This window comes from Chiloscyllium punctatum, chromosome 38 (assembly GCF_047496795.1).
Source record: "Chiloscyllium punctatum isolate Juve2018m chromosome 38, sChiPun1.3, whole genome shotgun sequence".
In the NCBI taxonomy this organism is placed as follows: Eukaryota; Metazoa; Chordata; class Chondrichthyes; order Orectolobiformes; family Hemiscylliidae; genus Chiloscyllium; species Chiloscyllium punctatum.
The window spans coordinates 5,674,472-5,700,404 of NC_092776.1; the positions used below are offsets into that span (position 1 = coordinate 5,674,472).

General features: G+C 40.5%; 1 protein-coding gene across 2 annotated transcripts in view; it reads right to left on the minus strand.

Annotated features, from left to right (window-relative positions):
- Positions 1–25,933, minus strand: part of sfxn3 (sideroflexin 3) — a 61,841-nt gene that overhangs the window by 18,801 nt on the left and 17,107 nt on the right. For both annotated transcript variants that reach the window (XM_072557070.1, XM_072557071.1), the window contains exons 3-8: positions 25,153–25,323; positions 23,645–23,743; positions 21,953–22,028; positions 18,572–18,657; positions 7,982–8,109; positions 101–150 (exon numbers count right to left, since the gene is read on the minus strand). In XM_072557070.1, the coding sequence (XP_072413171.1) occupies positions 101–150; positions 7,982–8,109; positions 18,572–18,657; positions 21,953–22,028; positions 23,645–23,743; positions 25,153–25,323 (610 nt within the window). The remainder of the gene's footprint in view (positions 1–100; positions 151–7,981; positions 8,110–18,571; positions 18,658–21,952; positions 22,029–23,644; positions 23,744–25,152; positions 25,324–25,933) is intronic.

Genomic DNA, 25,933 nt, shown 5'->3' on the forward strand with positions numbered 1-25,933 from the left:
ATTTGTGCTTTTGCCTTTTTACTCCCATAATACATTCAATAAATTCAATCCTATATACAAAAAGTTTCACTTGCCATTTACATGTACTTAAAAACCTTACCTTTAAAAACGTTCGCTTTTCTAAAGCATTCATGATAATTGGAGGGATTGCTGCGGGTTAGAACACAGGATTATTTACAGGCAATGCATGGAAATGAAACCAGTGTATATTTAAATTAACATTTATTCAGTTACTGAAACCATATATTAGGATATCTGAAAGGCCCTCCTGATTATTCACTTGCTACATATTAGGATAAATGCTTCAAGAGAAAATGTTTCAATTAAAACACTGGGATCATGTAATCTCAAAATTATTTGTTTAGGCGTTGCTTTACCTTTATACTAATCTAAGAGACAGTTAGAAACCTTGTAGGTGTAAAGTGGAGTAAAATGGCATTATAGTGGTAACTAATGCTCTTGAAGCACAAGATCAACCCTGGACGTGGCATCTGATGGCAGGACACCCACTGATGATGGTCAAGGGGTGATGTGTTCGAGGTTTCAAGATATTAACAGGAAAAGACAGGGTAGATAAAAAATAAACTATTTCAACTGGTTGGGAATTCTAGAACTAGGGGACAGAGTCTGAGAATTAGGGCCAGGCCACTCAGCAAAGATATTAGGAAGCACTTACACGCAGTGGGAGCTGTTTGGAACTTTCATCCACATGGTCACCTAATTCATAAAGTTAAATCACGGGATTCATGGACAGCTTGCCAATTGGATACAAAATTGGCTTGATAATAAAAGAGAGGGTGATGGTGGAGGGCTGTTTTAGAGGGTTGTGACAGTGGTGTTCCACAGGGATGGGTGCTGATTCCACTTTTGTTTGTCATTTATATAAACAATTTAGCAGACATGATTAGCAAGTTTGCAGGTGACATCAAAATTGGTGGTATAGATAACCTTCTTCATTGTAAACTAATGTCCTGATCAATTGGGCCAATGGACTGAGGAGTGGCAGGTGGAATTTATTTTGGATAAATGCAAAGGTTTTGCAATTTTAGTAAAGCAAACAAGGGCAGGATTTATACAGTTAATGGTAGAGGCCTTGAGTTGTGTTGTCAAACAGAGAGACCTAGGAGTTCAGGTACATAGTTGTTTGAACATTATGTCACAGGTAAACAGGGTGGTCAGGATGGTGTTTAGCACACTTGCCTTCATTGTTCAGACCATTAGGCGTTGGGACGTCACATTAAGGTTGTATAGGATATTAGTGAGGCCACTTTTGGAGTGCTGTGTACAGTTTCTGTCACCCTGTTATAGGAAGAATATTACTAAACTGGAGAGGGTTCAGAAGAGATTTACCAAGATGTTGCCAGGACTGGAGGAGGGTTTCAGTTATAAGGACAGACTGGGACTTTTTTCACTGGAGTGAAGGAGTTGAGAGGTGACCTTTTGGAAGTTTATAATATGATGAGAGCATCTATAAGATGAATAGCAACAGTCTTCTCCCTAAGGTAGGGGAGTTCAAAGCTAAGGGGCACAATTCTATACAGAGATAAGAAAGATTTAAAAGTGACATGGGGACAACATTTTCACACAGGGGATGGTTCATATGTGCTTTAAACTACTAGTGGAAATAGACAAAAGTGAGGACTGCAGATGCTGGAGATCAGAATCTAGATTAGAGTAGCGCTGGAAAAGCACAGCAGGTCAAACAGCATCAGAGGAGCAGGAAAATCAACATTTCTGGCAAAAGCCCTTCATCAGGAATGAGGCAGGGTTTTTGCCCGAAATGTCGATTTTCCTGCTCCTCGGATGCTGCCTGACCTGCTGTGCTTTACTAGTGGAAGTAGTAGATGCAAATACAGTTACAATGTTTAAAAGATATTTGGATACATACATGAATTGGAAAGTTTTAGAGGGATACGGGCCAAATGCAGCTAAGTGGGACTCGTTTAGTTTGGGAAACTTGGTCAGCATGGACAAGTTGGACCAAAGGGTCTGTTTCCATGCTTTATGACTCCATGACACAGAAAGCAGTGGATGCTAGATCAGTTGTTAAATTTCAAATTTAAGACAATTAATTTTTATTAAGCAAAGGTATTAAGGGAAATATGCTGAAGACAGGTATATGGACTTAAGCCACGATTCACCCATGATCTCACTGAATGGTGGAACAGGCTTGAGGGTGAACAGCCAACTTTTGTTCCTATAAAGAGTGGCAATAAAGTTCCCTTTTAATTTGCCTGAGTTGTAACCAGATCTAGGATTATAAATATAATTCAGTGTTGTTGTGATGACTCTAGTGTATTTCAAAAATGGCCATGTGGCCCAATTCCAGGATGGTCACCTCCATTCTGGGATGCTGCCAGTTTTTGCAGGCCAACTTGTGCCCCTGCTTCCAATCTGAGGTTAACTTCTACTAGGATTTGTGGTTCACAGTTTCCCATAAAAGAGAGTCATGAATCATGGTCTGCTACAAAAAACCTTACCCTTCTCCCTCATGCCTTTTCTATTATCCTATCTATTCCAACTCATGGCACCGCCTACATGCATTCTTATACATTCATTTCTAATTCATGCAACCACCCAGTTTCTCACTAACTGAAGAAACCCTCCAATCGCGTGGTCCTTCTGTGACCATTTGTCTAATACATTGTATTTACGGAACCAAGGAGTCATTCAATTACTAGATCAGAATAAAAAAAACAATAAAAATTGCTGGAAGAACTCAGCAAATTTGGCAGCGTCTGTGGAGAGAAATCAGAGTCAACATTTTGGGTCTGGTGACCCTTCCTCAGAGATCTCAAATGTTAACGCTAATTTCTTTCCAGAGATGCTGCCAGACCTGCAGATGCTGCAAATCCAAAACAAACACAGAACGCTGGAGAAACTCAGAAGATCTGGGAGGAATCTGAATAGAAAAACAGAGGTAACATTTCGAGTGTGCTAGGATTCCTCTTCAGAGCAAATAAGCAAAAAGTTTTGATTAACTGTAAAGCAAATTATAACTTCATAAGATTTGACACTGGTATGGAACAAAACATAAAATTTTTTAATCAAAGTGCAAACTTACATTTGAAACACAAAACCAACCTGATCCTTCCAGTAACAGTTCAGAAGATCAAATGCTGCAGCTGATGCATTCAATCTGCCTTTTATTTTGAAATACCACTTGGACAGATTTTCAATCCGCTTATTCTCAAATATTCTTTTCTATAATCCTGATGATAGTATTAAATGGACTGTTTAAAAGGCAGCTGGTGATGGTCCAACTACAATTGTAGCCAATGATATTGTTCTTCTTTTTTGGGATGATTTTTCCAATTAGAGTAAAGCTCAGTATATAATAAGCGGTGCCCAAGAATTTTATGGGTGTATTTATATCCATATGAAATATATTCTGTGTGCAAGAGGGAAATACTGAAGATGCTAAACTTCCATATTTCAAGGGACATGCAGGAATACGATCATTGCTACAAAGCAATAAGGTTAATACAAGCTGAAATCTCTCTCTTGGAGCTCAATCTCAATTGCTTTGGAAGATAATAACCATGTTTTCTAGGTCTCTCAATTCTATGGAGCCACCTGTCACTGTGCAACTTGTAAAAGTAACCAATGGAAATTCTGATGGCACTGACTTTTGTTCAGCAGGGCTGATTCTGACTTAGTGCTCCTAATAAGGAACATCACTAGTAATGAGCACAGGTCAGTAATTTGCAAGACGGCAGCACTGAGTTTCTAACCTTTGATTTTAGTGGAAGGCAGGTCACAGATCCTCAAATCAGGAATTTGTTACGTAATTTAGTCAATGACATCAATGCTATAGAAGTGTTTTAAAACAAATTTAACATCTTTCATCATCAGAAGGGCTGGTTTTCATAAATAATTGTGAATTAGTAAAATTTGAACTTCAGACAGTCCTTTGCAAAGTCAAATACTGCCTCCAAAGGATTTACGGTGGTATGGATTAACAAATGATACACTGTCTTCACATGTGACCCTATCATAGAAAATCAGAGAGAAAGTAGGTCATTCATTACAATCATGGCTGATCATTTATCTCATTGGCATGTTCACATTTTTTTACCATATCTTAAGATCCTTTTAGACGTGGTTAGGTGACGCAGCGGTTAACACTGCTCCCTCACAGCACCAGAGATCAAGGTTCAATTTCACCATCAGGCAATTGTGTGGAATTTGTACATTCAACCCATGTTTGCGTGAGTTTCCTCTGGGTGCTCCAGTTTCTTCCCACAGTCCAAAGATGTGCAGGTTAGGTCAATTAGACATGGGAAATGCCAGGTTAAAGGGACAGAATGGCAGCGTGGATTTGGATGGGATGTTCTTCAAAGGGCCGATGTGGACTCAATAGGCCGAATGGCCTGCTTCCACATTGTAGGGGTTCTATGAATTGCTATATCCAACTCCTTCTTGAAATGATAGAATATAGTGTAACATAGATGTTAATTTTGGGAAAGCTGCAAAGAACCTCTAGGTTCAATTTGAACAAATTGGTGGCCTTTACAAAATATTTAAGGGCTCACTGAGTGTAAATGCAGTTAGCATTCAGATACAGAGTAAACAAAACCTCATGACATTTACTAGGAAGACTACAGGCTCTTTGATCTTCACATGGAAAAAAAAGGACTTGCAAAACAGATGAGTCATTCTAGTTTCTCTGCTCTTATAAAAATGATGCATAAAAGAGATAATGAATGGACCAGGTTTTGCCATTAATTTGATCTTGATTACATTATCCATGTCAGAACAGCCAGATGATGCAATAGCAAGATGATGGAGATGCCTTTATTTCCAATATTTCAAAGTAGGCATGCACTGATGAAAAGATATTAGAGTATGTCACTGGGCTATATTAAGGTTGGATTACTCACAAGTACCACAAACATGTTGGACCAGATTTAGTTGCATACATTATAAAGATTTTTGTTTGATGATTGTGATATCAAAGCCATAAGTTCAACTAAAATGTTTTTGAATAGTAAATGGAGATTTTTTTTTTAAAAAACCTTTCATGCTACAGGAAGTTCTTAGTAGATAATCTTTCCAGGTTAAGTAGAAACTTTAATATTTAAAAAGAAAAAAAAATTGTTTGGCCAAATCCCTTTCTATCTCCTCAGTTGAGATTAGGCACTTTGGAGAGGCCACGGTTGAATTTTAACAATGATAATATGGGTTGATCTGCAGCAGGCATTTCAATGTGCCTACACAATGACATCCACAAACAGCACTAAACTCACTGCTGTCAGGATTGCAGTCACAGGAAGTGGAAAAAAAAAATCACAAGTATAGCAGAAACCACAGGAGACTACAAGTGCATTGGTGGGGGAGAAAATCAGACAGATTTATTTTGATTTTAGCCATACGATCCATAAAGGAAGTGATTTATACTACCGGTCATTCATTTAAACAAAAACTGTCGATATCCTTCTCATAGCAACATGCTCTACAAAGTATTTAGCCAATGGACGTAGATCTCCACTTGACAGGTGAAATACATTCTGGATTAGTGGTGCTGGAAGATCACAGCAGTTCAGGCAGCATCCAAGGAGCTTCGACGTTTTGGGCATCAGGAATAAAGACAGTGAGCCTGAAGCGTGGAGAGATAAGCTAGAGGAGGGTGGGGGTGGGGAGAATGTAGTATAGAGTACAATGGGTGAGTGGGGGAGGGGATGAAGGTGATAGGTCAGGGAGGAGAGGGTGGAGTGGATAGGTGGAAAAGGAGATAGGAAGGTAGGACAAGTCCGGACAAGTTATGGGGACAGTGCTGAGCTGGAAGTTTAGAACTAGGGTGAGGTAGGGGAAGGGGAAAATGAGGAAACTGTTGAAGTCCACATTGATGCCCTGGGGTTGAAGTGTTCCGAGGCGGAAGATGAGGCGTTCTTCCTCCAGGCGTCTGGTAGTGAGGGAGCGGCGGTGAAGGAGGCCCAGGACCTCCATGTCCTCGGCAGAGTGGGAGGGGGAGTTGAAATGTTGGGCCACGGGCCGGTGTGGTTGATTGGTGCGGGTGTCCCGGAGATGTTCCCTAAAGCGCTCTGCTAGGAGGCGCCCAGTCTCCCCAGTGTAGAGGAGACCGCATCGGGAGCATCGGATACAATAAATGATATTAGTGGATGCGCAAGTAAAACTTTGATGGATGTGGAAGGCTCCTTTAGGGCTTTGGATAGAGGTGAGGGAGGAGGTGTGGGCGCAGGTTTTACAGTTCCTGCGGTGGCAGGGGAAAGTGTCAGAATGGGAGGGTGGGTGGTAGGGGGGCGTGGACCTGACCAGGTAGCCACGGAGGGAACGATAAGTATACAATGTACTTTTGCTGGCTACATGCCATGACAGTGCTGCAGGTCAAGTTGGTTCAGGGGCCCTGAATCTTCCAAGGTGCAAAACAGAAATCAAAGGGCACATTTTGTGGTGCAGTGATAGATTCCCTGCCCCTGGACTGAGACCCAGATTGAAGGCTCACCAGAGGTATGTAATTACATCTCTGAACTGGCTGATTAGGCAAATAGGTTAATTTCTTTTGTAAAAATCTGCAACAAGCAGATTGATGGAAGCAATCATCAACAGTGAAAAAAGGCGACGTCTGGGAGCCCTCATATGGTGTAGTTGGTTCCTTATCTCTGGACCAAGAAACCCGGGTTCAAGTCCTACCTGCTCCAAAAGGTGTGTAATCACACCTCGACGGCACTGATTAGAAAAATAGGTTCAGTTAAAAAAAGCGCGAAGACCAGATATCCATTTAGAGTAGCACAGTGGTTCAGTGGTCAGCATAGCTACCTCACAGCATCAGAGACCTGGTTTCAATTCCTGCCTCGGGTGACTGTCTCTCATGGAGTGTGCACATTCTGTCTGCACGGGTTTCCTCCGGGTGCCCCAGTTTCCTCCCTGACTCCAACGATGTGCTGGTTAGGTGGACTGGCCATACTACATTGCCCTTAGTGTTCAGAGATGTGCAGTTATGGTGGGTTAGCCATGGAAATTGCAGGGTAGGGCAATGGGTCTGGGTGGGTTGCTCTTCAGAAGGTCGATGTGGACTCAGTGGGCCGAATGACCTGCTTCCACGCTTAAAGGGATTGCCATAGTTGTTGGTATATTCGCCAAGCTGGGACATTGATTTACAGACACCTTGTCCCCTATCCAGGTGACATCTTCAGTGCTTTGGGGCCTTCTCTTAAGCGCTGCTGTACTGTCTCTTCTGGAATTTATTTGGTTCCTCCTGCTGCTTCCAGATGCTAGTTCCCATTGTTCATCGTAGTGGTCAGTATATTGGGTCGAGGTCAATGTACTTGTTGATAGTGTCCATGGGTGAGTGCCATGCTTCTAGGAATTCTATGGCTGTCCTCTGTTTCGCTTGTCCTATGATTATTGTGTTGTTCCAGTCAAATTTGTGGTCCTTGTCATCTGTGTGTATGGCTACAAGGGACAGCTGTCAAGGCGTTTAGTTGCTAGCTGGTGTCCGTGGATGCGTATTGCAAATGGTCTCTTTACACAAACCTTGAACTGTAGGGATTCTATGATTCGACCAGAGGGAGCCCTCTTGTGGTACAGTCTCTATCCCTGGACTGACAGACCTGGGCTCAAGTCCCACCTGCTCCAGAGGTGTGTAATAACATCTCTGAACAAGTTGGTTAGAAAAATGCATTAAATTAAAAAAAAGACCAGGGTGTAGCCCATTTCCAATGCAAGCTCTGAGCGTCATGTCAGTGTCGGGCTCTTTTCCTGTATTTGTACGCGGATAGTGATTTGCCTGCTGCAGTCAGTTTGCCAGAGCCAATAACAGTGTTACTTAAAGAGGGAGAGTGTATCAAAAAAGATGAAGAAGAATGTATGATTTAACTCAATTCAGGGCAATGTAGCCACTAGGCAGAAAGTACTCCTCCCCCAACAGTTACACCCACTCCAGAATAAATCCTATAAGGTAAGCATCAATTTAAAAGAAGGGAAGAAAAAATTACTTTATTATTCAGTCCCAACTTACCCATGGCAGGTAATGCCATACCAATCCGAGAGACCACCACCTGGACAATGGCCTGCTGTGCTGCTTTTTGCGATTCCCCGAGACGATTCCCATTTATATCTGTAACTGGAATCCCAAACTTAAGTTCTCTGCAAACAAAAGAAATGATAAAATAATAAGGAGCATGATTCTGTGGTCACACAAATCTATATTTACCATGTGTAAGCAACAGCAAAGCATTATGTTACATTAACATACTGGCCTAAAGGATGTCAGAAATCATTCACTGAAGGCAAATTTATATTCAAATAATGGCAATTTTACACTTCAAAAGTTGATACTGGCTAATTCATCTCAAGATCTGACCTCAAATGAAAAAAAGCTTGCATCTATATAGCACCTTCCACTGCCTCAGAACATGCTAAAGTACTTGGCAGCCAAGGAAGCACCTGGAAGCGTTGTCACAGTGCATTGTAGAAAACATGGCCCCCAACAATATGATCAGATAATTAGCTTATGTAGTTGGTAGAAAGACAAATGTTTGCCAGCTGATTTCCCCAGCGCTTCTTCAAATAACGTTGCTGAATCTTTACCTCCACCTGTGTAAATAGCCTGGACCTCGGGTTAAGGTCTCACATCAAGGACAGCATCTTCTACGGTACCCCATTGTCTTACTACTCTAATAAGCTGTCAACTCAGATTGCGAACACAAGTCTCTGGAGCGAGGCTTACACAATTACCTTCTGACTCGGGTACTAAGAAGAATCATAAATCCAAATCACCAGAGTTATCAGAAACACTCTCCATACATATAAAAAAATAAATCAAGTTTCTACAAACATTTTGCTTTTTAAAAATATATAACTTGGGAGTTAAAGTATAGAATTAAGCTAGTTATAGAACTGAATTAACACTACCACGGAAGTCAGTGAACCAGATGGGCTTTTCTGACAATTAGCAATGGCTTCAGAATTGTATTTTAAGTTCCAGTGTGAGATGGTTCATTGTGAAGTTAAGGTCTCAAATCTAAATGGTCTCAGATAGATATACATTCCTCCAATGTATAAACACCCAATGGGAAAGGTTGAAACAACCTTGCGTGTTTCTTATAATATAGATATAGGAGAACCAGTGGATGCAATATTTTTGAATTTTAAGGTGGCTTTTTAAAAAGGTTCCATGTGGGTTAGTAAGTAAAATTAGAACATATGAGCTTTAAATAAAAATCATTTGTGGGCGTCTCTGGGGCCCAGCATTTATTGCCCATCCCTGGTTGCCCTTTGAGAAGGTAGGGGTAAGCTGCCTTCTTGAACCGCTGCAGTCCACCTTCATTAGATTGACCTACAATGTCCTTAGCAAGGGAGTTGTGGGATTTGGACCCAGCAATAGTGAAGGAGTAGTGACATATTTCCAAGTCAGGATGATGAGTGGCTTGGAGGGGAAGCTGCAGGGGGTGGTGTTCCCATGTATCTGCTTCCCTTGTCCTTCTAGATGGAAGTGGTTATGGGTTCAGGGATAAAATACAAATGTGGATTGAGAATTCATTAAAAACAGGAAGCAGATAGTAGGGTTAAATGGGTCATTCTCAGGATGACAGACAGTTACTATCAAGATTGTATAAAGATCAGTGCTGAGCACAGATATTAGTAATCTATATGAATAATTAGATGTGCGAACCAATTGTAATATTTCTAAGTTTGCCGATAACACAAAGCTGGTTGGGAATGTAAATTGTAAGGAAGTTGCAAGGCAACTTCAAAAGACTTAGCCAGTCTAAGTGAATAAACATGAACACTGGAATATGTGATTAAACGTGAAGGTTACAACCTTGGTAGACAAAACAGAATATTTCTTAAATGGAGACAGGTTGAGGAGTATTGACGTCAAAAGAGAACCAGACGTTCTTGTTCATGAGTGTCTTAAAGCTGACATGTGGATGCAACAATCAGTAAAGAAGGTAAACTGATGTTGGTCTTCATTTCAAGAGGGATTTGACTATAGGCATAACAATGTCTTGCTGCAGCTGTACAGACCCTTGGTGATATTACAACTGGTGTATTGTGTATCGATTTGGTTTCTTTATCTAATAGGGGATAAATCAGCCATAATGAGTGTACAATAGAAGTTCAACAGATTAATCTCTTCTCATAGAGCAATCCCAGGAATTAAAGAGACTGAGCCTGTAATCTCTAGCTTTTTTTTTGACAATATATAGTAATCTCATTACAACTTGCAACATTTATTTGCGGCATAACAGGGTGGGCTTCAATAGGTTGTCCCCCCTGATTGGTGAGTCAAGAAGCAGGGGACATAATCTCAGAATAAACATTAGCTATTTAAGACGGAGATGGAGGAATTTCTTCATTCAGAGGTTAGTGACATTTTGGCATTCTCTACCCAGAGGGCTGTACAAGTTCAATCATTCAGCATCTTTAAGACAGAAAACGGACATTAAGGGATTTGGAGATAGCACAGGAAGCATTAAGGTTGATGATCAACCATGATCTAACTGAAAGGCACTGCAGGCTTAATAGGCTGGATAGCCTACTTCTTTCTCGAAGTTAACTTCTAGGAACAAAATTAGTTGTTACATGAACAAATGCAGTCTAATTTAAAAAACCAGCATGGGTCTGTTAAAGGAAACCCATGATTAAGCAATTTGTTGGAGTTTTTGTAGAAGAAGCAGTGAGGGTCGATGAAGGCAATGTTGATGTGGTATGCATGAATGCCCAAACACACTTGACATAGTACTACATAACAGACTGTGAACAAAGTTACAGCTTAGGGAATAAAAGGAACAGGAACAACATGGATATGAAATTGGCTGAATAATAGGAAACAGAACCTACAGTCATAGAGATGTGCAACATGGAAACAGACCCTTCGGTCCAACTCGTCCATGCCAAACAGATATCCTAACCTAATCTAGTCCCATTTGACAGTACTTGGCCCATATCCCTACAAAGCCTTCCTATTTATATACTCATCCAGATGTGTTCTAAATGCTGAATTTGTACCAGCCTCCAATACTTCCTCTGGCAGCTCATTCCATACACGTACCATCCTCTGCATGAAAATGTTGCCCCTTAGGTCTCTTTTATATCTTTCCCCTCTTACCCTAAATCTATGGCCTCTAGTTCTGGACTCCCCGACCCCAGGGAAAAGACTGGTCTATTTATCCTATCCACACCCCTCATGATTTTATAAACCTCTATAAGATCACCCCTCAGCCTCCGACGCTCTGGGAAAACATCCCCAGCCTATTCAGCGTCTCCCTATAGATCAAACACTCCAACCCTGGCAACATCCTTGTAAATCTTTTCTGAACCTTTCCACGTTTCACAACATCTTGTACTCAATGCTCAGACCAACAAAGGAAAGCATAACAAACACCTTCTTCACTATCCTATCTACCTGCAACCCCACTTTCAAGGAACTATGAACATGCACTCTTAGGTCTCTTGGTTCAGCAATGCTGCATTGCACCTTATCATTAAGTGTATAAGTGCTGCTGAGATCTGCTTTTCCAAAATGCAGCACCTTGCATTTATCTAAATTCAACTCCATCAACCACTCCTCGGCCCATCGGATCAAGATCCTGTTGTAATCTGAGGTCACCTTCTTTGCTGTCCACTACACCTCCAATTTTGGTGTTATTTGAAAACTTAATAATCATACCTCCTATGTCCACATCCAAATCATTTATATAAATGATGAAAAGTAGTGGACCCAACATCGATCCTTGTGGCACTCCACTGGTCACAGGCCTCCAGTCTGAAAAGCAACCCTCCACCACCACCCTCTGTCTTCTACCTTTGAGCCAGTTCTGTATCCAAATGGCTAGTTCTCCCTTTATTCCACGAGTTCTAACCTTGCTAATCAGTGTCCCATGGGGAACCTTGTTGAACACCTTACTGAAGTCCATATAGATCACATCCACCACTCTGCCCTCAATCCTCTTTGTTACTTCTTCAAAAACCTCAATCAAGTTTGTGAGACATGATTTCCCATGCACAAAGCCATGTTGACGATCCCTAATCAGTCCTTGCCTTTCCAAATACATGTATATCCTGTCCCTCAGGATTCCCTCCAACAACTTGCCCACCACCGACTCACCGTCAGACTCACTGGTCTATAGTTCCCTCGTTTGTCCTGACCACCTTTCTTAAATACTGGTACCACGTTTGCCAACCTCCAGTCTCCCGGCACCTCACCTGTGACTATTAATGATGCAAACATTTCAGCAAGAGGCCCAGCAATCAATTCCCTAGCTTCCTACAGAGTTTATGGGTACACCTGATCAGGTCCTGAGGATTTATCCACCTTTACGCATATCAAGATATCCAGCAATTCCTCCTCTGCAATATGTACATTTTTCAAGATGTCACCATCTATTTCCCCACAATCTATATCTTCCATGTCCTTCTCCATAGTTAACACTGATGCAAAATACCAGTTTAGTATCTCCACCATCTCCTGCGGTGCCACACAAAGGCCGCCTTGTTGATCTTTAAGGGGCCCTATTGTCTCCCTAGTTACCACTTTGTCCTTAATATATTTATAAAAACCCTTTGGATCCTCATTCGCCCCGTTTCCCAAAACTACCTCATGTCCCCTTTTTGCACTCCTGATTTCCCTCTTAAGTATACTCCTACTGCCTTTATACTCTAAGGATTCACTCGATCTATCCTGTCTATACCGACATATACTTCCTTCTTTTTCTAACCAAACCCACAATTTCTTTAGTCATCCCCAGCATTCCCTACACCTACCAGCCTTTCCTTTCACCCTAACAGGAACATACTGTCTCTGGACTCTCGTTATCTCATTTCTGAAGGTGTTCCATTTTCCAGCCGACGCTTCACCTGCAAACATCTGCCCCCAATCAGCTTTTGAAAGTCCTTGCCGAATACCGTCCAAATTGGCCTTTCTCCAATTTAGAACTTCAACTTTTAGATCTGGTCTATCCTTTTCCATCATTATTTTAAATCTAATAGAATTATGGTCGCTGGCCCCAAAGTGCTCGCCCACTGACACCTCAGTCACCTGCCCTACCTTATTTCCCAAGAGTAGGTCAAGTTTTGCATCTTCTCTAGTAGGTACATCCACATATTGAATGAGAAAATTTTCTTGCACTCAGTTAACAAATTTCTCTCCATCTAAACCCTTAACACCATGTCTATGTTTGGAAAGTCAAAATCCCCACCATAACCACCCTATTATTCTTACAGATAACTGAAATTTTCTTAAAAATTTGTTTCTCAATTTCCTGCTGATTATTAGGGGGTCCATAATACAATCCCAATAAGGTGATCATCTCTTTCTTATTTCTCAGTTCCACCCAAATAACTTCCCTGGATGTATCTCCAGGAATATCCTCCCTCCAGTATGCTGTAATGCTATCCCTTATCAAAAAGGCCACTCCCTCTCCTCCCTTTCTACCTTTTCTATAGCATTTGTACCCTGGAACATTAAGCTTGTCCATCCCTGAGCCTCATTTCTGTAATTGCTATGATATCCCAGTCCCATGTTCCTAACCATGCCCTGAGTTCATCTGCCTTCCCTGTTAGGTCTCTTGAATTAAACTACATTTATTTCAATGCATCAGTCCTACCTTGTTCTCTGCTTTGTCCCTGCCTGCCCTGAGTGTTTACTTGATCCTTTTCCCAGCTGTACCAGTCTCAGATTGATCTCTTTCCTCACTACAGGGGAACCCCGATTATCCCAATACCAATTATCCAAAGATCGGATTATCTGAAGGAGATCTCAAGGTCCCGATAGAAACATTACATCAAAGACGTGTTTCCAACAGTGATCACATCTTTTGTTTACAATGATTAAACAGATGTCTCCAAATGACTGACCTCCTGCCCTCTGTCTCCCCACACTTTCCCTGGATCTCTACAGAGGTGTACCCTAACCATCCCACCCTTTCCCCCCGCCCACCCCACACCCCCCCAACCACCCAGGAATAATCTCTCCAACACTGTCCTGTACAGGGCAAACGTGGAACCTGTGAGAAGGTTGCAGTAAAACGTTGTGTGTGGGGCTGTGTGCGCACTATTTGGAGACTCACCCACAAAGGCACTGCAGCAGCAGTCTTGTCACTGGTTTCCAGTCTAGATGCCCCGGAGAGGAGCTGGGGGTGGTTGGGGTACGGGGGGGGGGGGGGGGGGGGGGGGGGGGGGTAAGGAGGGTTAGGGGTGGGCGCGTGGGGGGGGGGGGGGGGGGGGGGGTGTGTGTGATACATACATAGAGGGGGTTGGCGTATCGCGTGCATGCGCTGTGCGCTGTGCGCTGCTGCTGGTCTCCTGAATGGGGAGCAGATGTTAAAACTCCAAGCCACAGAGGAAAGGCATTTAATAAATTTTCCAAATAATCACTTACTGGTTTGGATAATCGAGTTTTCACTGTATTTCCCTCGGTCCCACCACACCCTCCCCACCCCCACCTTACTAGTTTAAATCCTCCCGAGCAGCTCTAGCAAAGCTCTGTCAGTATATTTATCCCCTTCCAATTCAGGTGCAATTCATTCCTCTTGTACAGGTCACTTCTACACCAGAGGAGATTCCATGATCCAAAAAAGTGGATCCTTCTCCCATACACCAACTCCTCGGCCACTCGTTCATCTACTCTATCCTTCCATTCCTACTCTCACTAGCTCGCGGCACCAAGAGTAACCCAGATATTACTACCCTCGAGGACCTCTTTTTTAAAGAATTTCTGCCTTTCTATACTCTCCCTTCAGAATCTCATCCTTTTCATTTCCTTTGTCTTTGGTTTCAATGTGTACAACAACCTCCTGTTGGTCCCTCTCCCCTTTGAGAACATTCGGCACCCTCTGAGACATCCTGGCACCAGTTAGGGAACACACCATTCGGATTTTTCACTGCTGGCTGCAGAAATGTCTGTCTGTGCCTTTGACTAGACAGTCCCCTATCACAATTGATCACTTGGAACGTGATATACCTCTCATTACATTAGAGCCTGTCTCAATCCTAGAAACCTAGCTGTTGGTGCTACATTCCCCCGAGAGACCATCACTCACTACATTTTCCAAAACAGCATACCTATTTGAAATGGGAATAGCCACAGAAGACTCCTCCACTACCTGCCTATCTCTCCTACCTTTCCTGGAATTAACACATCTGACTGTATCTGCAGCTTTTCCCCTTTCCTATAACCGCTATGCATCACACCTCTTAGCTCTTGTAAAGTCCTCATTGTCTCTAATCATCACTTCAACTCATCCATTCAATCTGATAGGATTCACAACCAGACATTTCCTGCAGACATAATCCTCAGTAACATGTAAACTCTCTCTAAACTCCCACATCTGACAAGAAGAGCATATCACTCTACTAATGATCATCTGTACTCCTTCACAATCTACAGACCCAGAAAATAGCACTGTCTTTTTGCTCTTAAAAATCTGCTCCAGGCTAACTTAGTACTTATGGTTTATATTTTTAAAATTTAATCAAGAAACAGATTTCAATAAAACATATAATCAAGAACGATCCAACTCTACTCACTACTGTAAACTTACAACAAGGTTACACTTTAAAAACTATGCACTTATCTGTTCCTGTGCTGTGTGCTCTCCCACATAGATTCTTCCAAGATCAGCTGCAAATTTCACTTTGTTAAGTTTTCTTAAATGCACTCCGAGGTCCAGCGATACATGAATACAAACTGTAAAGGCAGTAACTGCGCAGATTCACTGCTGTGTCAGTTAGCAGTGTATGTTTCTTTGTCTCTCCTTCACTTGACCATATGCTGCCTTTTGTCTGTCCTTCTCCCTTTTAAAAGTGCCATTGTTTTGACTTTTTTTTTCTCCAAAGTTCCAAAACAATACAACAGCATATAAAACTGTAATTGTTGCTCCTGGAATGAGGAAATCACCTTCAACGCCGAAAGTACCTCAAAAAAAAAAGCAGCAGCTCTTACAGCTACAATTTTTTCCCCGTCCTCCATCTTGGGCATTTTTCATACTGGAGGAATTTTCATAGTGAAGTTACCTAGGGGCTGCTGTTGGGACCCTTGCTCTTCCTTCTATACATTAATAGCCTATACCATGGTATCCAAAGCACAATTTAAAAACGTGTGGAACATACAAAACTTGGAAGCATTGTGAACTACACAGAAGATAGTACGGAACTTCAAAAGGACATAGGCAAGTTTGTGGAATACTTTTCAGGCAAAAAGTCAATGCAGAGAACTGCAAATTTCTATGAAGAACATAGAAGGACGATTTAAAACAAAAAAAATGCAACTCTAAAAGGAGTAGAGGGGGCTGGGTGCATAAGCCATTGAAAGTGCCAGGACATATTGAGAAGGCAGTTAATAAAGCATACCATATTAAAGAGTCATACAGATTGGAAACAGATTCTTCTGCCCAACTCATCCATACTGACTAATTTTCCCAAACTAAATTGGTCCTATTTGCCTACTTTTGGCCCATATCCCTCCAAAGGTGGCCTCACCTACACCCCATACAACTGTAACATGACATTCCAAATTCTATACTTAATGGTCTGAGCAATGAAGGCATGTGTACCAAACACCTTGTTTACTATTCTATGTGACAACTTTCAACGAACCAAGTACCCGAACCCCTACATCTCTGTTCTATAACACTCTCCAAGACCTTACCATAATTTGTCCAAGTCATGCCCTTATTCATCTCACCAAAATACAACACCTCACATTTCTCTAAATTAAACTCCATCTGCCATTCCTCTTCTCTGCTCTCTCTCCAATATGCAGACAAGATGAGAACTACAACAAAGACCAGAGATGTACAGCACAAAAAAAGCCCTTTGGCCCATCATGACGATTTCAGTCAAAAACAACCCCTTAACCATTCTAATCTCATTTTCCAGCACTTGACTCATGGCCTTGTATACCTTGGCATCACAAGTGCGCATCTAAATAATTCTTAAACATTTAGAGTTTGTACCTCTGTCACCTTTACAAACTGCACCTGACAAAGGGGCAGCACTCCAAAAGTTTTGAGATTTCAAATAAACCTGTTGGACTATAACTCGGTGTCGTGTGAGTTCTGACTTTTACCACCCTTACAGGCAGTAAGTTCTAGATTCCCACCATCCTCTGGGTGAAAACATTATTCCTCATATCTCCTCTAAACCTTCTATCCCTTGCCTTAAATTGATGTCACTATCACTGATCCCTCCATCAAGGGGAAAAAGTCTCTTCCTGTGTAATAGATGTGTCCCTCAATTTTGCACACCCGAATCCTGACCTCTTTCAATCTCCTCTGCTCTAAGGAAAACACCACTTGTCTGTCCAATTTCTTTTCATAACAGACTCTCCAGCCCAGGCAACATCCTGGTAAATCTCCTCTGCAATCCTTCGAGTGCTAACACACCCATCCTATATAGTAGATTCCAGAACCAGACACAATACTCTAGCTGTGGCCAAACCAACATTTTACACCAAATCCTAAGCTTCATTAACAGGCGTATAGAGTCAAAAAGAGGAGGTGATGTTGAACTTGCATAACATATTCATTTAGCCTCAGAATGAGTATTCCATTTAGTTCTGGTCACTGTAATTTAGATAAGATGTGAAGGTATTTGAAAGTTTACAGAAATGATTTACAAGGATCGTTCCAGAAATGAGAACTCTAATCTAAGATAGATTGGAAAAATAATGACTGTTCCTCTTGGAGAAAAGAAAGCAGAGAGGAAATTTTCCTGAGATATTCAAAATCATGAGGGGTCTAGACAGGGTAGATAGGGGAGAATCTTCTGCCACTCATAGACAAGAGCAAGAGGGTGCAGATTTATTGTAATCTGTCAGGAAAAAAAGCAAAGATTACGTGAAGGAAAATACAGTCACACAATATGCATTTAAGTTCTCAAAAGAACTGCTTGTGATTGTGGTATAGAAAAGGTTCAAACAAGGCATTTGAAAGGGAATTAGTGCATTATCTGAAAAAAAAGTAGGTAGGCAGGATCACAAGAAGGTGGAGGAATGGCATTCAGTAAATCCATCAAAGAGCCAGCACAAACACAATGGGTTGAATGGCCTCCTTGTGTTGAATAATTCTGTGATCTGTGGGAATGTTGCTCATTGTAATTGAAAGTAATTTAATTTACTGAGCTAAATAGTAATAAGATGCTACTTTTTCCTTGAGCTACAAGACATCCTGATAACAATAGTAGATTCTAATTTAAGAAATAATTTTTATCTCCTTAAGATATCCTGAATTATGGTAATTTTATGTTGCAAATTTGAGTACAAACAGAGGCCTATTTTCATATCAAGTGACCTTCGTCATTTTCATGCTTTCAACCAAGAAGTTGACCAAGTATTAAACTATATCTAAGTGGTGATAGTTGCTATTCTTTACCTCTGTGTTCTGGTCTTTCCTCAGTGCTTGAACAGCAAAGAGCTGTCTCTTGCTCTAACCTACAGCTCTAACAGAGTCAGAGTACAGCCGCTTCGTTATTTAGACAACTTCAGAACTTCCACTTATTTCCAATGTCTTCTGATTTTGCATCAGATTTCCAGCATTTTCAATGTCTTCCCCACCAGCCCTCTCACTAGCACTTTGATGCAACCTGCATTTTGTTATGATCTTACCTCTGCCGCATGAGAGGGATATTGATACAGTTGGCAGCAGCTACAGCGGCAAAGGGCACAAAACGTGCAATCAGAGAGGGCAAATGCTTCAGGAAAGAAGGAAGAAAGGAACATTATTAATATTTAATGGATCACTATCCATAGTAGATCAATTCTGGAAATTTCAATTACAAGAAATTTAAGACCATTCAGTACTGTCCTTATCTTCACTCTGCTCCACCAACCAAGTCAGAATCACAGAGTCATACAGTAGATAAGGAGGGAATTTGGCACATCATGCCTCTGCTCACTCTTAGGAGAAAGTGAGGACTGCAGATGCTGGAGATCAGAGCTGAAAATGTGTTGCTGGAAAAGCGCAGGTCAGGCAGCATCCAAGGAACAGAAGAATCGACGTTTCTCCTGTTCCTTGGATGCTGCCTGACCTGCTGCGCTTTTCCAGCAACACATTTTCAGCTCTGCTCACTCTTACCCAATTATTCCCGCTTGTCTGCTCTTTTCCCATTGCATTCCACATCTTTTCCTTCAATTTCTATATCCAATTCACTTTCACAGTTGGCACTGAATTTCCAACAGGCAGAATATATTCCTGATCATCAAAACCTGCTGCAAAAACACTCATCTTCCCCAGCGTTTACTTCAAATATCTTTATTTTGTCTGAGTAGTGTCTCCAATTCGAGTAGAAATAACTTATATTCTCCAAACACTTTAAATGCTGAATACCCCCATTAAATATATCATTAAATACCCCCCTGCTCTTAAAATAAAAACCCAGACTCTAAAGCCTGAACCTCCTTATCCCTAGGACCACTGTAGTAAATTCCTTTCCACTTTCTCCAGAGCTTGACAGTTCTAAAATTATAATTTATAGGTGATGAATTTAAATCAGCAATTGAAGAGCATGAAATGCTTATGTACATCACTGTCTTTTGCAGCCAAAGCAACTGAAAGAAGACTTTGCAATCTTCACACCATTCTAGCAAGAGGTCTTTTTCAAAACCTCACAAAAGGTCTTGAAAACGTAACTACCGATGTTATAAAACCTTAATAATGGCCAAATGGTTGAGAATGAGGATTAAAACTGTAATTCATCAATGGACTGGTCAAGTAGGCCAAGTTGAAAAACAGCAATCAACCCAGAGAAGTATGTGATGATATATCTGGGGAGGTCAAATAAGGTAGAGGAATACACAATTAAGGAAGTGAGAAGCATTGGATTAAAGATCCACAGATCCCTGAAGGTAGCAGGTCAAATTGACAAGTTGTTTAAGGCAACATATAGAATACTTTCCTTTATTAGGTGAGGTACAAGAGCAGGGAGTTTACACCAGAACAATACAAGTCATTAGTTAGGCCACAACTTGAGTACTGGTCACCTCAATACAGAAAGGGTGGAACTGCACTAGAGAAAAATAAAAAGAAAGTGTAGAGAAGATTTATGAGAGCTTGGGAAATGCAATCAAGAGGAAGCTGAAGAGAGATTTGATTGAGATGTACAAAATTGTAAAGAGTCTAGACAGAGTAGATGGATAGGGCGTCGTTACCTTTACAGAGGGATCAGAGATTTTTACCCAGAGTGTGGTAAAGGTCTGGAACTCACTTCCAGAGAAAAGGCAGTCGAGGTAGAAACCCTCAACTCATTTAAATGGTTTATGAATATATACCTCAAGTACAATAACCTTCAGGATCACAGATCAAATACTGGGAAGTAGGATGAGGGTGGTGGCTCATTGTTCAGCTGGTATATTTACAACAGGCCAATTGTCCTCTCTCTGTGCCATAAACATTCTATGATTCTTTTAGGAATAATGGCTCATGGTCTGATGTAATGACTAGTCTTTGTGCATTACTGTGGTGCTACTGAATGGATTCCAAAAGAATTACCTCAGACATGTGCTTTGTCATTTTCTGGTATTTTTATTTACAGCTTTTGCTTCTCTGTCTGTACCCTGTCATTTTGTCTGGCAAATGCAGACTGTTAGTAAGCTGCTCCCAAATTACTGCGTAGATTGTTCTATATAAATGCTTTCTCTATGCTTCAGTCTGACTGCCTATTTCCTAAACTCTTTGTAAGTAAGTATTCAGTCTCAATGCAAAATATTCCAAGACATAACTGACAACAGGAACTCTCCATTATAATTCCATGTTCTACCATGATACATGCAGTATGTAAAGTTCAACTTGTCACATCATCATATAACGTTATTAAACTTCCTTAGTAGTTCCAAAAATTGGAGTAATTAATTTTTCCACTTAATTTCAAACTCTAATAAAATCATATCCCTCTAGAAATCAAACGTAAATATTCACACTCCTATGATTTTGTTGGTTAATTATAGAGAAAAGGGATCTCTCTCTCTCTCTCTCTCTGTTTTCACCTAAAGGATTAATTTTAGTTTGATACAAGTAAACAGTAAATATCAGACTTGTACGGGAATTGATACCAAGTAGATCTGTTTCACAATGTTGACTCTACCCTGACCGGAGAGCAATTAAACTTAAAGGTGAAATAATGTCACCGATTCTTCTCATAACCAGCCATTAATGTTTCTGACCTATTTGCCAATGTGTACAAGACTGTACTAACACTGGGTCTGCCTCCTTTTTGAGGTTTGTTACTCAACTGGATACATGGAATAATTGCAATAACTTTTTAAAACTATCAATATACAGACAAGTTTGAAATAAATCAACATTAATACGACTGAATCTATCAGCAAGTCTTTACAAAAGCGTAAGTCTGCTTACCTGCACTAAACAAACCAATCAATAATTGGTGTAAGAGATTAGGTAACTGCAATGTTTGAACTTTTAGCTTTATTTCTTTATTTTTTAAACTTAATACTCAGAAGGACTGATATGTTTAACATTTAACTTTGCTCCTCATTTCTTTCTACGTACTCTTAAGTTTTTGTATCTAAGTATTGGTACCTAAGATGGCACAGCGTCTAGCAACATTGAAGACTATTCACTGATCTTTTTTACTTGAATACACGTGACAAAGTCTAAATCTAATCTAATCTCACAGGGTCACACAAATTACTACTTGTGCGACTTTAACAATCATTGCTATATCACTTATCCATAACAGCATTTCTCTTCAAATTGTGGGTAATGCTGGCAAGATGGCAATTATTGCATGTTCTGCATTACACCATGAATTGTAGCAACCTTTGTGATATATTGTCCCCATGGTTGTGCTAAGTTGCAAGTTCTACACTTCTGACTCAGTGATTGTGAAGGAACAGAATCGGTAAAGTTATGTAAAATTGTTAAGTGATGCATGAAAAAATGACAGAACAAAATAATTATTAAAATAAAACCATTATTTTAACGTTATTTGCAAAATTAGCAGTTTTAAATCAATATATTAACGATATTACCTTAGTGAGTGACTTTAGCCCAAGGGCTGTGATAACTGCACCTGTTGTTGCACTGACATATGCAGTACCCAGTTGGCTGCAAAAGTCCACAGAAAAGTAAACATTTAGAATGAAAATAGAACAATCTTAACTTTTCAGAGTTAGATAATATCAGATCAAGATATTTTTTAAAGTTGGTTTTAGTGTTTGGAAACAAGAGGTACATTTGACCAATATACCACAGTCTCAAACTTGAACTTTAATTCAGTTCCCAGAATAGAGTAGATTCCTTTTCAGTTCTGAGTAAACAGTGCGGCCACAGCTCAAAATCATCCACGCTCTGTACTAACGAGCAATTTTAGCATGACATGCCAAAACTATACATGAAGTAGACACTTACACATAAATCATAGAATCCCTGCAGCATGGAAGCAGGCTGTTCAGTCCATTGAGTCCATGCCAACCCTCCAAATGTCATCCCACCTAGACCGACCCCCCACCCCATCCCTGTAATCCTGCATTCCCATGCATAATCCAACTAGCCTGCACATCCCTAGACACTACGGGCAATTTAGCATGGTCAATCCACCTAATATTTGGACTGTGGTCGGAAACCGAAGCACCTAGAGGAAACCCACAGAGTTATGGGGAGAACAAACTCCACATAGATAGTCGCCCTAGGCTGGAATCAAACCCTGGCCCCTGGCACTGTGAGACAGCAGTGCTAACCACTGAGCCACCGTGCTATGCTCGGAGTCGGTGTCCTTTTGAAGATTTGTAGTAAAGTGTAGTATTAGTATAGATGGGTTTAACTCCTCATATAATCTGCTCACTTCAATTTGGCAGTGCACAAGCCTTTATGGATTTAGTCTCCTGCTCAATCATTTTTTGAAAAAGTAAACTGATGATTTTCTACAAGTTATTTTCTCCAAATTGCACCTGTTCTGCCATATCTTACAATTCAGGCAGAAAAAAAAGTGAATGAAATTAAAGAACCTTAGAACCACACTATTATGCATTCCATTTTTTTCATGCAACAGCACATATTACAGTTTACTCAGGGTCCAAGATGCTATGGTAAAATTCTTGATCGTGTTGTGTTTCAGTCTGGAGCAATGAATGGTAATGGTAGAGGCTCTAGTGTTCTTTCAATCACATGGTTGACCAGTAGTCCCTCCCATTGGTATGTTTTGGAAGGCTTTGGGGTTGATACTAAAACGATATAGTTGTGTTATGAATGCACCTTCCTTAACCATAAAGTCTCGGACTGGGACTCAAACACAGAGCCTTTGGATCAGAGGCAGTGACACTGCTATTTCATGCGATAGAACTAACATATGGCTTTTCTCACGAACAATTCAGAAATATTGACAGGACTGTAACAATTAGACTGGGCTGAAATTGTTCAGATTAGTGAAAATAATTAAGGCTGAAAATAGAAAGAATGCAGTGTGTAAAATTGCTGATATGAACTAGAGCATTTTACTTCCAAAAACATCAGAAGCACATCCATTAGCAAATAAGATTTAATTTCCATTGCCTGTACACTTTTGTTTAGCCATTTATTTCAAATGCATAAATAATTCAAGGTTTGCATAAAGATAAATAGCTAAATATTTCATTACAGTGGTTAATAAGAATTGATAATCAGTATCCCAGGAGCTAGTTATGAAGAATCACGACTGCCCTTGGAAATGATTCAGAGTTACCTACCCCACTGTCAATGGTGCATCCCCACTTCTGTTGGTATAGTTAACAATTGCATTGAAAGACTGATTAGCCCACTGCCAAAAGACTACAGCTGGAGTGGTCCTGTCAAATAAAGAACAAAGTGAAAAAACAAGCAATATCCCACGCTGAGAGAGAAGTAGGTTTAATACACAGATATATATGAAAGGATAGGTAAGAACAATGACTGCAGATGCTGGAAACCAGGTTCTGGATTAGTGATGCTGGAAAAGCACAGCAGTTCAGGCAGCAGCCGAGGAGCAGTAAAATCAACGTTTTGGGCAAAAGCCCTTCATCAGGAATACAGGCCGAGATGATCAGCCATTACCTCATGATTCATGTGTAATTCTCTCTACAACACTGTTATAGCTCAAGCTAAAAGTGAATCATAGTGAACAATACATAAGTTACATAAGCAGTTTATAATTCACTGATCGAACATACATTAGCCACAAAACAGCCCAATATTTAGTCAGGAATAACGGTTCATGGAGTTAGCACTTAGTCTGTAGTCTACGAACTATAATGCCCAGTAACATCATCAAAAATCAACCACCTGATGAAGGAGCAGCGCATTAAAAATGCTCTGGGTTTTGGTTATTCAACAAAATTAAACTCAATGAATGAATGAATGAATGAAATGAATTCAAAGCACTTTTAGAATTAAATTTCTGCTCAAAAAAAATAAGCACAGCCAAGACAATATTCACTCCTTTTCTGAGGTAATTAAGTATAATTTCTTAAATATATAAAAACTGTGCTGAGGGGCTGAAGCACCATCTACACTGACACTTCACTGAAATACTGAAGGTATTCAGCGTTATTAGAGGCGATATCTTCAGGATCAGATATTATGTTTAAGAAGCCAACTTATTACAACTTGGATGTAACAGATTCCATGGTATTAATTGAAGAAAAATGGGAGTATTCTCTCAGAACCCAATATCCAAAACTACAAAAATTATTAACAAGTTGGTTGTCTTCCTACTGTTAATGGCATTGGTTCCATCCAAATGGGTGGCCCAGTTTACCTATAGTACGGGTGTAAGCCACTTTGGGGTATCGTGAGGTACCCTTTGAAACACTATCAAAAATGCAAGAACTTTTAGATCCATTTACATTTACTCCATTGTAACTGCCAATAGAATGTGATGCGGAGGAGCTGGTGTTGGACTGAGATAGACAAAGTTGAAAATCACAACAACAGGCTATAACCCAACAGGTTTATTTGAAAGCTTTCAGAGGCCTGCTCCTTCATCAGGTAGTTAATTTTTGACGATGTCACTGGGCCATATAGTTAATAAACTACAGACTAACTGCTCACTCCATGACCATTATTCCTGACTAAATATTGGGCTGTTTTGTTGCTAATGTATGTTCAATCGGTGAATTATAAACTGCTTATGAAAACACACTGGCATCCAGTTTTATATTTATTTAAAAAAACAACTAACTTTTATTTTATACTTTGATAAATTCTAATATCAGCTTGCCTGTAAAATGTCAGCATGCAACCAGTGATGGTCATATTCATTGGAACCTGCGCAGACATCCGTCCAATCAGAATCATTTTTTCGCCTGTATCTGGATGAAAAGCTGAATCATAGATGTACTTCGCTTTCCAAAGCTCATCTTCAGTCAGATCTGGTTGGACTTTGCCATGCCTGAAAAGTCAAAAACATTGAAATTGTGTGCAAAGCAATACAAAACTAAGCCATCACAGAATTAATACACACTGGGGACCCACGGTGGGCTTTAGCTTGGAGTTCAGCGTGTGGAAGAGAAAAAAAACAAATTGCTGGAGACATTTAACAAGTCTGGCAGTATCTGTGGAGAGAGGAACACAGTTAACACTGACTCTAGTGACCCTTCTTCAGGGCTCTATATTGATTGCCGTCGCTGATTTTCCATTTGAAGTGTGCAGCTACACTTAGGTGAGTGAATATTAACAAGCTAGTTCCAGAGATGTACAGCAGCGAAGACCAACCAGGGAAAGAACTGAGTGAAGAGGCAACTCTTCAGGAGTCAAACTATCACAACTCATTGAAGAGGAAGATGGCAAATTCCAGCTGCAATTTCATGGATAATTGAAGACTTCTTTCCAGCTTGTTAATCTAAGACTTCTTGCATATTTTGGCCATTTTCTAGCTGCGGAAATTTTTGACGTTTTGTTTGTACTCAAGTGTGATTTGATAGGCTTTTTCATAGAGCTTTAAGTGTTAGAGCAACCATTATTTATATTCCCAAAAGAGAAAATGCTGGAAAATCTCAACA